At 36.8% G+C, this 14,975-nt stretch overlaps 1 protein-coding gene across 4 annotated transcripts in view; it reads left to right on the forward strand.

The window, feature by feature from the left end:
- The window catches only part of WDPCP (WD repeat containing planar cell polarity effector), a 147,873-nt gene that overhangs the window by 93,781 nt on the left and 39,117 nt on the right, over window positions 1–14,975 (forward strand). For all 4 annotated transcript variants that reach the window (XM_072035330.1, XM_072035331.1, XM_072035329.1 and 1 more), the window contains one exon: window positions 10,271–10,334. In XM_072035330.1, the coding sequence (XP_071891431.1) occupies window positions 10,271–10,334 (64 nt within the window). The remainder of the gene's footprint in view (window positions 1–10,270; window positions 10,335–14,975) is intronic.

Below are 14,975 nucleotides of genomic sequence, written 5' to 3' on the forward strand. Positions count from 1 at the left end.
ATATCCCATTATTACTGTCCAGTTAACAGAAGGATCTTAGGTGCTCAAATATGGTTTCTGACTAGCAAATATATTTGAAGAAAGGTTTATAGAAAGACACAAAAATCAGATAGACATAAAAGACCTCTTAAGAAATCCCCTTTTGTCTAGTTGACCTGGATAGGAGAGGATGGGGGCAGTTCTTAGTTTGCACTGTTAAGTGTTGAAATACCAGTAAAATGGGTTACAATCTAGGTAGATAAGCAATAATATATGAACAACACGATAAAATTCTTTGAGAATTTCTAAGGGCTGTCAAGCATAAAATGGCTTAACTATATACTGTGGTGTATAACCTCTTATTTCAAATGAAGTTAGCAACTAAAGACAAGAATATGGGAAATATTATCTGTTTTTAAAATATATTCTGGAGAGACCTAAAGAACTATAGTCCTGTAAGTCTAGCCTCTGTACCAGTCAAATTAGTAGAAACTAATATTTTAATAAGATGATGAACATATAAACATGTACCCAGGAAGAGTCAGCAGTATTGTCAAATCATGTCTCACAAAACTCTGGATTCTTTGATACCAGTAGTGATGGTCAGTAAAGGATGTCCTGCTGCTATTGAGGAAAGTTCGACCACAGAAGACGTTTTTGGAAGGTATCTCAGCAAAATGTCTTAAAGAAACTAAGCTGTCATGGGATAAGAGGGAAGATCCCCTTTTGCAGATAATTTTTTAGAAGGTAAGAAACAGTGAAAGATCAGTTGTCTCGCTGCGTGGAGGTCACCAAATTGTAACTACAGTAGATCTACATGTATATTCGTAAGTAATGTGGAAAAAGAGAAAATAGTGAGGTGCCAGCATTTGCTAATGACACTAAACCGTTCAGATGAGTAAAGATAAAGACCTTCTGTGAAGAACAACAAAAAAACTTTACAGGACTCAGTGACGTAATGTCAAAACTGATAATAAAGTTCAATGTAAGTAAATCCAAAGTGAAGCAGGTGGCAGGGTGTGACTCAACTTCATGTATAAAATGGTGGAGTCTGAGCTCGTAATTACTCAGGAATAAGAATTTGGTCGTATAACTGGTAGTCAGTTCAGTGCTCAGCACAAGTACAAAAATACATTGAATGCCAGGAATTGTTAGAAAAGGAGCAGAAAACAAAACAACAAAGTTCAGTTCACCTGAACTGTGAATTTTGTGTGTAGTTTCGGAGTCCCATGACCTGTAAAAGGATATAGTAGTACTCAAAAAGCTTTATGAAGAACAGCTGGGATGATTAAAGGCATGAAACAGCTTTAGTGAAAGGAATGACTAAGTAGAGTAGAACTCCTCAACCTATAGAAGAGGTAACTGAGATAGAGATCTATTAAATCATGTGTGTTAGGGAGAAAGAGGACAGTAAATGACTGTTTGTTGCTTCTTCTAATAGAAAAGCTAGGGGTCATCAAGCAAAGCTAGCACGTGGCAGGTTCAAAATAAAGTGATTCTTTGCATAGCATATAATTAAAATCTGAAGCTTCTTACCACAGGATGTTGTGGATGATAGAATTGTATATGAGTTCAAAGGGAAGATTGAGGGAAGAGAAATTCACCGAGGAATACCAGCATAGAAACCACCTCTGGCTCAGCAAATCCCTCAACCACAAATTGTTGGAGACTAGGAGACTACCTAGGAAAGCATCACCATATGCTTGCCCTATTGTTATATTCCTTCCTAGGTGCCTAGCTATTGGTAAGATGTTGGGTTAGATGTACCTTTGGTCTGAGCAAACAGCCATTCATACATTTGACGTTCTTACATGTGATAACCTGCAGCAAAAGCATAAAGCACTCATTAGTTTTGTATTTGTTTCCCCCCAAATGTGCCAAAATTCACCTGACAAAACTTCTAGAGACTATTTGCTGTAATGGAATTGTTACGCGTGGAGATTGTATGGGCATTACCACTACATTATTTTAATATGAACAAAGAAGCTTGCTATTGACAAACCTAAACAGTATAAGTGTACTGTAATGGAAATATAATTCAAAAAGTGATTCAAAATTTGGCCCTGCACCATGATTTTGTGATTAGATGTTTATCTTCAGGCAGCCAGTTTTTAGAAAATATTGAGCTAATATATATTCTCTGAGAAGTCTTAGCACTAAAAAAATGCATTTTATCCAATGTCAGGCATGAGGGAAAACTGGCCCTATACTTCATGGGAAGTCAAGGAGGAAAAGAGTCTGTTCATCTTAAATTTAATACCAAATTTCCATCTGCCCCAGTTTGAAATTGCAGAGATATCACATGTATACAATAGGGATTTATAATAGAGGCAGCAACTCATCCTTAACCATAGTGATGATACTGGGCCTCTGTTATAGAGCTGTCTTTAGTGTGTAGACATGCTGATATGTTTGCTCAATAAAATACAGCTTTCAAGACATACAGTTAAGTTTACATGATCACCAGCGTGAGAGGGATAAAGCTGGAATAGAAGAAAAGCAAGAAGAGAATTAATGCAATAAAGATTTAACAGACAGGGCTGGGTAAAATAAATGTGAAACAACAGGTGTCATTGACTCCTATCAGCATTTTTAATTAACATCTGTTTTTAGCCCAGAGTAGTTTGGAAGAGTATGTTGGAGTGTGTCTGTATTTAAAGATAAATATAGGCTGTTAAGAAGTTTCTTAGTAGTAAGAAGTTGGGGGAATTGAGAGGTTTGGGGGCAGGGGCTGTCTGGGTTGGTGTTAGTTGCAGTTTAGAGGAATCCGAAGGAAAACATCTATGATAAAATTGCTATGTAGGGAAATACTGCTATGGCAACAAAATATTTTCTCAAGAAGGAAAATGAGTATGAAAAAAGAAATACAGAGTATGGAAAATTCAAAGGAAGTACACATTGCAAGAAGAGAAAAGACTGAATATATCTGAAAAAGAAAGAAACCACCAGAGTTTCAATTTATATATTAACAATGTATAATAGTAATAAATTGCTGTTCTTCAGACTTCTATGGCAACTAGTATTGAAAATCTCAGCGCACTTGACAGACATGAAGGAATTATGCTACATGTAGTAAAACATTGCTGTTTCTCCCAACAGTCATCCTCTTAAGTGGTTAGCCCCATCTGCAAAAACCCAGGCTCACGTGACTGGCCAACATCAAATGAGAAGTATATGGCGTAAATGTTCACAGAATTAGAATCTGTTAGCTAATATTTCTTTGGTTTAGACAAGGGACACTTCTATAGTTTTAAACTACTGCTCTTTTGTCATTAATTGAGCCAGGGGCAAGAAATAAATGTTGTAGCTTTTCTTTCTGTAGCTAAAACTACGGCATTTTCTAGAATATTTTGTACGTCTTGACTTTTTCTTACTAAATATGTATTTTAAAATTTTCAGTGCTGCCTTCTTACTAAATTACCATGGTTCACTTGAGAATCTGACTCAAAAATGCCTGAACAGCTTTTCTTTAATCGTTGAAGTCTGTTCCGAGAAGTGTCTATGCTTAACAGGGTCATCTGAACCATTTCACACAAGAACACGTTTAGGTTTCCTAGGGCTGAATCCTACAAGATAGGGATCACATGGTAAGATTTTTTTTTTTTTTTTTTTTTTTTTCAGGTTGGGAATGTCTTCAAGATTCACAGCCTGTTACAGCCCTCCAGGGTTTTCTCTGGCCAGGGAGTCATACTGTCTGGCTCTCCTTATTAACTTTCTCTTTCCTCCTATTTTTTTTAATTTGGTTTGTTTGTTTGTTTCCTTGCTTCATACCAGAGGGTACCCTTTGATGTGAAGGGCATTCGGGTTTACACCCAACAATCTATAAAGTTATAGGTGTACTTCCTTAAGTTCATAGATACCTAATTTGACAGTATGGTTTAAGTGACAGAGAAAAGCTTAAAATATTTGTGCCCATTTAAAATTTTCTCAGAGTTATTCATGAATTTTCACTTGAGACATGTTCATGTATAACCTTTAAAGGGCTCCATAAGGGATTTTTTTAAAACAAGTCACTCAGGCCCCAAATCCAATACTTCACTTAACATGCCTATATTTAGGATCCATAGAAAATTATAGGTCGTAAACCCATGCATTAATGGTTTGGTGAATTTGGGCCTAAAGGGATATATAGATTATACCTGGGCAACCTTCAGAGATTCAATGTCCACAATACAATTTAGAAGATTATGCCTTTGGCTCTCATACATATGGATCTGGCTGTTTCTCCATTGCCCTTTTGGTGGTCTCTGCAGCACTTTTCCTTTGTCAGTACTAGAGTATCTTAGAAGGCAACAGGGTTGTGGACCCCACTCTGAGGCTTATGTATCCTTTCCTACAAAGCTCATAATCAAAAAAAACTGGAAACATAACAGCATGAGGCTGGCAAAAGCGTACCACTAGCATCTCAGAGGTCATAAATAACAAATGCCTCCATTGATTCTTCCATTAGTTCCCCAGTAACTTTAAAAATCATTGACGATCCTTAAGGGTCCCTTCCAACTCAGGATATTCTATGATTCTATGAATCTCAACCAAGCCTTACAGAGGATAGAAGTTTCAGCAGTAAGCAAATGCCTACCAGTTTTGAGCGTATCAGCAGCCAGTTAGCATTAAATAAGATAAAGTTAATGATCTCCGTCGCAAAAGGCTAAGCAAAAGTTCAACAGATTCTGCCATTCAACAAATGCACTGCATAAAACCAGTCTGCACTGATTCTTGCCCAAACCATCACTGGGAGGGAGGGAGCTCAGTATACCCTGCTGGGGAAGGACAGTATATTATCTGGAGCATATTTAGGCAGAGCACATAGGGAACAAGTAGAGTTCCTGTGTTGAGCCCTATATAGGAGGAATCATAAGAAGCTATCTAAAAGTAGTCTCTGCTGCTAACAGTATAGTTTCTTTTAAAAAACAGTCACGGTTTCAATGTCATGGTTTCAATTTCTGGTTGTCTCACATGAAACTTTCATTTTGTCAGCACATACTGTGGTGTTGAACAACAAGAAATAATAATCTAGCTGCAGTTAACTAATATCCAGCAATTAATTGATCTTTGCCAAAGGAACTTAGTGGTATTGGGAATAGTCTGTCTATTTTTGAGATAGTACAGCATCCAAATAAATAATATCAGAATACCAAGTAAATAAAAAAATTAAGAGACTGCGTCCCCCAGATCATGACATTCTGAAATACAAACTCACAGTTTGGTGGGAGAGGAAAAGGTAGGTTCTTTGGAGCATTCCTGTGTTGGGCTGCATTCAGTGGTCTCATTTTCTCTGCAACTATCTAATTTAAAATAGGGTGTTCTGCTGAACTCCTGTGGGTAAAATTGGATCCGTTTTTGGTTGTCTTTTGTTTAAAGTGTGGTGGTTTGGTTTTGTTTGCTTTTGTTTGTTTGTTTGTTTTTAAATTAAGTTTAAGATCTTAATATATTTATTCCTCTCCAGCAACCCTAAGTAGAGTGTCAGAATTACAACATTCACTATAAAATGAAGGATATATGTCTTTGACAAATACTATATTTTATAGATAAAAGGTTACATAGCAATTTGTGTCTTCAGAGTTTTCTGAAATTTGACTTTAAAATACTTGCTTGAAGGTCAATAGAATTTGAGGGTTGTCATAGTAAGAATGCATTGAAGTGACACCATCTAAACCTGTTTTGTTTTGTTTTTAAAAGGGATTTTAAGAGGTATTCTAAAATACAGATACAATTCTAAATCATTTTCCTTATATTCAACAATTGGTTGGAAACCAAGCCATCCCTATTTAAAATAAACCACGTAGCAACCTAGCCACACACTTTTTACATTCTTTAACCTGATAATCTCTAATTATTCTGGCTCAGAATTCCATTGAAATGGGGTCCAGAGTCATTTTACAGACATCATTCTTTATTTTAATATTGTCTAATTTAAAAGGAAAAAAAAATCAGATAATAACAACATTTTTAAGGGGGAAAAAAAAAGGCATGAAAACCATTTCTGTTCCAAAAATTGCTGATATGAGAACTTATGGGAAACAGCTCCTTTTATGAATAATTATTATTATTGTGTTTAAGAAATGGGCAAGATGCCTAGAAATTGAATGAAAGAATGAGCTATTAAATTGAAATATTAAATGAAATAACTGAATTAAAAGTGATCATGTAAACCCTGCGGTAAATGTTGGGAGCTGTAGCTGATTGAACATATTTTCATCATCTGTTTTGTATGCTTAAATACAATTGCTTGATGTAAGTAAACACTTGATTGATATTCTGAATACTTTAAAATCTGCATATGCATCACAGAATACTGAACAATTAAAACTTAATTTCAGTGTAGTTTGATTGCATGTAAATTATTTCAATATTCATTTTTTTCCTGTTCTGTTTGCTCTGTGCATATTTAATATTCACTTTTTGAATGCATATCACCCTTGATTGGACTGTGAGATGAGGAGGACTCTGAAATTCCTTCCATTAAAAAGGATTGCCTTATAAATGTTATTTGTGCCACAGCTCTTCCCCTGCAGATTATTTTCTAAATGTTGTGTATCCTTATTGAAGACAAGGAAAAAAAACTGCTGCAACCCTCCTTTATCAGCATAGCACATGGAATATGCTTACATGGTCGATGGGCATGTCTAAGAAGGCTTGTTGGTTGTAACTAGTCCCTAAAGAAATGTTTCCATCTTTCCTGCACTGTATTTCTCTCTTGCTTGCATGAGCTCTCTCTCTCTTCCCTTCCTCCTCCCTTCAAATGATTTTTTTTTTTTGTTCCTGGCCTTCTTATTAGGCTTTTTAATATTGTGGATAAATATTTTTTAGGTTGACCGTTTGGGGCTTGAAAACTGTATCTCTAAGTGATCACATTCAATCTCAGTGCTGTGGAATACAGTTGACAAAATTCTGCTTTTGATATATTTGCAGAACTTATAAAAACTCAATAGGCATCTTTTCCCTTCACCCCAGGTCCCAATCTGTGCACGTGATTTTGATCAATGATGTTTCAAATCACCTTATCTCTCAACATTTATAGGATAAGAGGAAACCCGTGACATTTTTTATTATTATTATTTTTAATTATGCTGGTGAGAATCAAAAATAGACTATCTGAAGTCAATGATAAAATAATATATATATATTTTTTAAATATATTTAATTACAAAAAATAAATATTTGTGGCTTTCCCGGCATCTTTTCAGTTAATCACATTCTCCAAATGCAAGTAGGCAGCAGGTCTGCCACTCCACCAGAAGGCAAGTCAGGGCTCTTCCCTGTGTTGACTATTTTAACCTGAATTATTCTTGTTATATCACTCACATTTCCCCTTTGTTTCCTTGTCCATAAAATAGATGCACTAATAGCCATCTTTTTAGAGTTTTGTAGGAAAGGTAGATCACATACAAGTGTCAGTGTACAGTATTATTTTATTTTATAGGAATTTAAACGTAGTATTGTATGTGCTCAACACCTCACAGAGAAATGTTTTCCTATCTGACCTGTATAGTTAATCGCAGTTTGAGGGTTTTAATCTTGAAGGTCATATTTATGTTGGCTATCACTTTGACCAAACAAGTGGCTGAACTTCATGGTTTACAGGCAGATTTCCTTATCTCTCTTTTTCAAGAGACATATAAGTCTTGATTGCTGGAGTTATTGTGCAGCAAGCAGTAAGTAACAAGGTGGAGGAGAGGGGGGGAGGACATTCACTTCACGACCAGTACCCTGTAGGTGCCATTTCAGAAAGCAGACATTTTACCTTGTATTTGTAGCACGGGAACAAAAGGGATGGTATTTTGATGTGGGGATTTTTTGGTTTGAGGAGCTGATAAACTGTAAGTGAAGTGTGCGAGCAATAGCAATAAGGCTTCCCATGACAAAACGTGTTAGGAAAAGAGGTGTTATTAGTTTGTTATTAGTTCTCTCCTGCTGTACAGGACTCTCTCTAATTATTCCCGTAGAATAAAAGCAACACAACTTCTATGCCAAAAAACCTCAAAATAGCAATTTTTTTCTAATTAAGTTTTTCAAAATACCAGACGTTCTTGACTTATTTAATACTGTTTGCCTAAGCAATGCAAACTTGTTACCCTTGTTTGAAACTTCCTCCTTATTGTAAAGCAGTTCCATGTATAATATGGATTATATGGAATAATTTATGAAGTATCTGGCGTTGCTATTTGCAGCTGTGTTGGTTAGTGAAGAGCATTTCTTGGGGAGTATTTTTTTCTTTGTCACCTTCAGTGTAACTCTGAAAATAACAAGCCAACTTCACAGTTTTATGAATAAGGGCCATAGTGAGACAAAAGTATATGTGTCGATTAAAGGAAAAAAAGATGAAACTTTTGTGAAACAGCAAAGAACTGACAGCTTTTGGTCCACGATTCCATTCTGCAGGGCAATCAAAAGAAAAAGTTACTTCATAATTTTTTGGTGACTATCATTTTGGCTTTGCTAAAGCAAATATCATTCAAATAGTCTGTATAGTTCTAACTTTGGAAAAAACAAATTATGATGCAGATTTTTTTTTTTTAGCTGCTCATAAAGTCTGTTCGTCTGTTTCTGTTTGGTTTCCAATTTCGCCTCTAAGTACTAAGAATGTATATTTAATCCATAATTGAGAAGAAAAATGTGCCAGAAGAAGATAAACATGATAGCTATTCAAGATACACATATTTTAACATGTACTTATTTGTCTTAATTAAAGCAAAGCTTCAGAAGCAGCATTGCAATACAATGCATTTTAATGGAAAATCCCTCACAGAAAGCACATTGAAAAGCTTCAGAAACATAGATGTGCATGATAAAACAACGGGGCGCTGCTCGTTCCCCAGCGATCAAGAGGTTAACCTTACTTCATCTCTTCCCCTCCCTTAAACAGGTTCTGTGAGGAGGGCTGCAAATTAGCACCCAGCAGGGAGATTAGCTTTAGGGAGGAAAGGACTCCCCACTCCAGGTCTTAGGAACCTCACCTGGAAAGAGCATTTCCTTTTCTGCTTAAGCTAACATATTAGGCCTTCTTGTCACGAATGCTGTTCCTTGAGAAGTCCTCAGCGACTGTGTCTGATGACCTGCTGGATCACTCCAAATGTGTGGTGGAAGAGAAGAGAGCAATACGGCCGTGGTAGCAAGAGGAAGCAGAAAACTGCTTCAGCTTTGGGCAGAAACGGGAATCACAGTATGGTACATCATACAAAACTCATTCACCTACCAAGGGGAAGGATTCCCGTGTCTCCTCTGCATTCACACTGGCCTCAGGAAGAGCTACAGCAGCCTTAGGAAGAGCTACAGCATTTCCTAAGGTATCTGCAAGGTGCAGAACTGTGTAAGCACTGGCATCTGTATGATGCTGTCTGACAATAACACTTCCTAACACTGAGAAATTACAATGCTGCTTTTTCCCCGTTGAGGTACAGGAGCCATCTCCTTTCCAGACTTCAAGTGTCTACAGCTGATTTATTTATGAAACTTTGAACAGGAGAAAAGAGAAAATGTTACCAGTAACAGGAAAATATAGAAATCATTCCACGCAGAATCAATCATTTGCTTTGCAACTGATATAAGACAAGGGTGTTGTGTTGTTTCCCAAATCCAAAATTAATCTCACCAAATCCATTTTTTCTGGGGATTTTAAAACTATTTAAAATATGCGGTAGAAGATGCATACAACTAGAATCACTTTCTCCAAGTATCGAGTGGTTGTCATAGAGTAGTTATGTACATCTAGTATAATAGAGATGTTGGCTCAGTGCAATGCTGTATACATTGTCAGAAAGTTCCTGATGGGTGGTCTTTTTCTCCTGCTTCAGAAGGTATTCTAAAGATTGCATGTAAGAGGATATATACAGCCTTCAACAGTATCGCCATCCCATGTAGGTGTTTGCTCTAATTGCCAGGAGATAATGAGTGGTCTCTGGGTAGGAAGAAGGTGGTGGTCTCTGTCGGAAATGGAAGGAGCTGTTGTCCAGTGAGCCTTCAACCCACCAAAATGATGTGATAAATCATTTGATATGACTCAGTATGACATGATAAAACCCTCCTGGGTTAATAGGAAAGGGGAAGTTCTATGTTCACAGTGCTCCATTCCTACTCTGCTGCATCTCTAGGAGATACTGATGAAGAGGGTTAATGGCAGTCACTGCAGTACCTTATCGTTCTGCAATCCCAGTATGAGTGTATTGATTTTCCCCAGTAAAGCTTTGGCATCACTTTTGATGAGAACTGAAGAACTTCCTCTGTCCGTTAACAAACTCTGATGCAGCTCTTGCATTGCCCTCAGCAAGTGACACATTTCTTTTTCTTGCAGGTATCAGAGATTTGAGAAAGCATTTCTGCTAGCTGTTGACATAGGTGCTCGGGACCTGTTTATGGTGAGTCCTTTCTGTTGTCAGGATGTTAGTTGTCAGCTTTTGTGCACATTTAAAAGGATCTGTGTCGTTTGCAGTCTTAGACACATACTGAAGACAGAATTATTTTACCTGGTTTGCCCCTTGCCATCATAAAATTTGTCAATGGGAACTGAGTATTTTTAGTCATTGACATCTTCCCTAGCATGGCCAAAAGGCTACTCTTTATTTTTGAGGAATTAATGTATATGTTTCTGAACTTTCACCTTCTTCATCTGTCCTGATGTGGGTGAATGTCATCTTTCACTCTAATAAGCTTATACGTTTCTAATCCGTTCCTTTAAGAAGTACAACTGCTGAGTCCAGGACACAAGAGCTGGCCATATCCTGGGGATCCTGAATGCTCTTAGTTTGTCTCTTAGGGTTTTGTGAAAAGTGACAAATTATGAACGCTTCTACAGGTACTTTTAAAACAACAAAGCTCAGCAGCATCAACCCAAGGGTTTTTACATTTCATGCACTCTCTGCCCCCTCCCATTTAATTAGCTACAAAAGTAAAATTAACCAGCTCTTAAAAGGTCCTCTGTGTGAGCTCTGCAGGAGGCTCTTGTTTTATAAGATCTTGCACCACAATGTCACAGTGAGGTCAGATGGACAAAGCCAATCATGCTTTCCTAGTCTCTCAGCATGTTGCTGCTCCACAGCTGATTTCATTGTTTTCAAAGAAACAATAGAAAAGGGGCTTGTTTAAAAAAAGGCCCTTTGAACGATTGCTTTGCTTGACTCTTTTGCATAATGAAGACATTCTGTTGTTTAAATTAAGCTTTGACACTAGATGTTAATATCATTTATCCCATTAAGTCACTTGCCCTGCTAGTTTGATCTTGATATTTAAATTGTATGTTAAATTACACAATTAAATCCTGCTTTTATGGGTTATGAAAATTCCCTTCTAATTATATAAAAAGTTGTGTGAACCTTTTGATGTTTTTTTCACGGCTCTAATCATCTGGCTTGTTCCATCTAATTAGAAAGATGTGAATACTGCGATAAACTTTTCTAAGTATGCATCAAACAAAAGTGATGGAAATGTCAGACTTTTAGGAAATTCATTACATGTTTTATATTTACTCTCCTTGATTTTTCATCCCTTTAGCTCAGCCTTTTCCTTTTCTCTTTTTATTCCGCTTTTTATTAAATGTAACTTTTTCAATGCAAATTTTATACCCAATCAAGATGAGCACTGCAGCCATTTACAAATTTCAGACTGTAAGCTGTCAGCAGCAGGATACATCTTTCTGTCGGAGGGCTCTCCCACTCTTCAGATAATAAATCCTCCCGGAGTAATGACAAACATTCTAGCAGAACAAATGACCCAGCATTTGGCCAGCCATCTCAAGGGCCCTCTCTTATGTGGGCTGAGAGCATTTTCTGCATGATCTTTTTCTCTTTCCTTTCCTCCGCTGATGCCAGCACTGAGGGAACACCTTTGTCCCAAGGTGGGGAACACCAGCATTGGGTCAGGAGGTGGGTGCAAAGCTGCTAGCGTGGGAGAGGGCCTGCCAACGCATGGCTCCAAAGTGCTAATAATGTGTCCTCCTCTGAACCAAAAGTTTCTCCATCTCTCTTCTAGAGGAGGCTCAAGGCTAACAGAGAAATTGGCTTCATCCTTTTCGACACTTCTTCATTTTCCCTTTCTTCTCTCAGCACCTCCTCTCCTCATCCCATCTCACCAGTGCTCTTAAACAAACATAAATATAAATGCCCATTTAGTTCCTCCTGACTTACATTATTGTGAGATGAAAACCAGTTCCACGTTATCCTCGTTTTCCTTGCATTACCTTTGAGATTCCTCATAGTTTCCTGCAATTTATGCAATGAGCAGCACCCATGCCTACCTCTTCAAATCCTCTGTCGACTCTCTCCCTCCTCTGGGGAAATGTCCTTTTGCTAATTCATCACCTAAGTGAGGTGCTAATGAACAAACTTTACAATTAACTAACAAAGGCACTGCTGCAGGACTACTAAGTACAGGACTCAAGAAGTTTAAAGGTGCACAGCTCGTAAAAAGTATTTATTTGTGCCACAGTAATTTCCAGGGAATTGGCCTTTATTGCACTAAATACAGTGTAAAAATTAAGTAATCCCGCTCCCTAAAAACTTATGGTCCTTCTAGGTACTATAATAATAATAATATTGCATAGCAAGATTTGTGCATCCTTCACTTCTGCTTAACACTGAATAATTTGTATATATTGTTTATATAGGTCAAAATGCAATTAATAACATACACCTTGACTTTACCTATATTTAAAGTATTTATAATTACGTGGAGTACGAATAACTAATATATAGGTCAATTATTTGTACTGTCATTTTACACACCAACCAAATCCGTTTATAAAACCTCAGCTGGCACTAGGAGTGACGCCACCTTATTCCCAGTTAATTTAATGGGATTTCAAGAAGAAATAGTAGGCTAAGGAAGATATCTGATGACATAAGGAAAACGAGAGAGAAAAAAAAAAAAAAAAGTTATTTATTAAGGGAAACGGAGAAGGATCAAAAACAAAGAAAGGATAGAGAACAGCAGATATAACAGAGACTGGAGAGGATCCACACTTTCAATCTAAGGAAATGTCCTGTATCTTGGAGAAATTATCCCGAGCCAAAGTTGTTTTCACAAAACAGAGCTCTGCACCCTTCTTGATACTTGTTTTGAGAATGCAAAGAAGTTTGAGGGAGTGCTGTCTCGGGCCTAATTTACTTCATAAAAATAAAAAAGAAACAAAAAGGCTTAAAAATTACTCCTATAGCTATAGCGTCACAGGTATGATGCCATAACAAGACACACGGGCACTGCTGTGTCTCCCCATAAGCTTTACCCTCACGTCACATCTAAGTCCCTCAATTATTATCATCTCCTACAAAGTTCAATAAAAAAATAAAACTGAAAAGGACATAATATCATGAACAACAGCTACATTTATTGGACAGTGACTGATCCAATCTGTGACAGAAAAGATCAAGCAGTAGAAAGGTTGTTAGCTTTAAATCCTTTTGTAGTATGCTCCAGCTCTCAGCTGCTGAAAATTCAAAAGGCCATCCCACGTACCAAAGGTAGCAAAAATGCAAGGAAAAGACACTTTAATAAAAGTGTCAGATCTTGGGTGATACACTGATGAGGAAAGTGCGTGTTTCGAAGAAATGTTGGAATTTTGCCCAGAAATATCCTATAGACAAATGCGCATCGATGTTTCAAATGACTTCTGTTCACCTAGGGCCAGCTCTGTGAGTCACAAAGATGAGGGTAAAAAGGAAGTAGTCCAAAAAGTAATCAAACTGTTAAATGATAAAATACAGCCTTTCAGCAAACTCCTGATAAGCACCTGAAAATTGTGTTTATTATCACCATTGTTTTGGGGAGGGACACAATATTTGACCTGATAAATTCTTAGATAAGTGCATGAAAAAATCTGTAATATTCAGCTAATTTAATTCTTTAAAATTTCCTGTCATTCTTTAAGGCACCCTGTAATGCAGTGTTTTTCCTTTTTCTTTTTTTTTTTTTTTTTATTTATCTTCTGGTTGTTATAAATTCTTATAAAATTCCATTTTGCTGGCTAATTTGAGTGAGGACCACCTAAATTTGATCCAAAATTGTCTAACTAGTAGTTTTTATTTATAAATATATATATATATATATATATATATTTCTTTTTAAAGCTCATTTAGGAATAAAGTCTTTTTTTTTCTTTTTCTTGAGGAACCACACAGAAAGCCACTGACTGCTACATCTCCGTTTCTTGCAAAGCCCCCATTAGTTAGTGATGGATATGTAACGTCTTCAAAACAGAGAACATATCCAAGACCAAGATCTGAGTATCAGATGTTTTGAAACACAAGGTGTGCACATCTTCTTCGCTGAAAGCACTTTGTCATTTTCTGCAATTGTTTCCATCACCTCCCCAAGTTTGTTATTTAAAAATGCATTGAAATATACAATAGCTTAGTTTAAACTACAAAAAGAGAGACATTAATCATTGTCAGAATACATTTTAAATAGGTGAACATAATCTGCCTATACATTCAAATCTTTGTAAGCTCAGACTTGTTGGAGAGCCCTTAGGTTTTCTATTGTTATCTAAATAAGCTGACAATATCTACTGTTTAATCTTCATAGAAATCATACCTTGCTACTCAGGCCCTTTTCTCTGACAACCATGTTAGACCTACAAAGAGAGGAAGTACAGAGTTCGCAACAAGTTCGTAAGTCATTACTTCGCCCCAAGACACTTGCACATTTTTTAAGTCACACCTGTGTTTGTAATTAGAAAATGTTGCTGTCTGCTTTGGACTGTCAGGATCCTGCAAGTCAGTACTGTGTTTTCCTGGGTAATCAGTCTCAGTTTCCCTAGCATTCTGTTTGCTTCTTCTTATTTTTTTTTTTTTTCTTAATTAAATGAGGGGACAATACAGGTGACATCTTTTTCTGCTCTCTGCTACTATTGCTCTCATTTTTCTGTCTGTCTTCTCCTTCTGGAGTAAGGTCACTTTTTTCTCCAAGAGTTTTCCTCATGTTGATAAAAGTGTCAGTAAACTCACACTGAGAAGGACAGTTTCACTTGAAATCTTCTGCATTAGTGAGAACATAGTTGCTTTTAT

Source organism: Anas platyrhynchos, chromosome 3 (assembly GCF_047663525.1).
Source record: "Anas platyrhynchos isolate ZD024472 breed Pekin duck chromosome 3, IASCAAS_PekinDuck_T2T, whole genome shotgun sequence".
Classification (NCBI taxonomy): domain Eukaryota; kingdom Metazoa; phylum Chordata; class Aves; order Anseriformes; family Anatidae; genus Anas; species Anas platyrhynchos.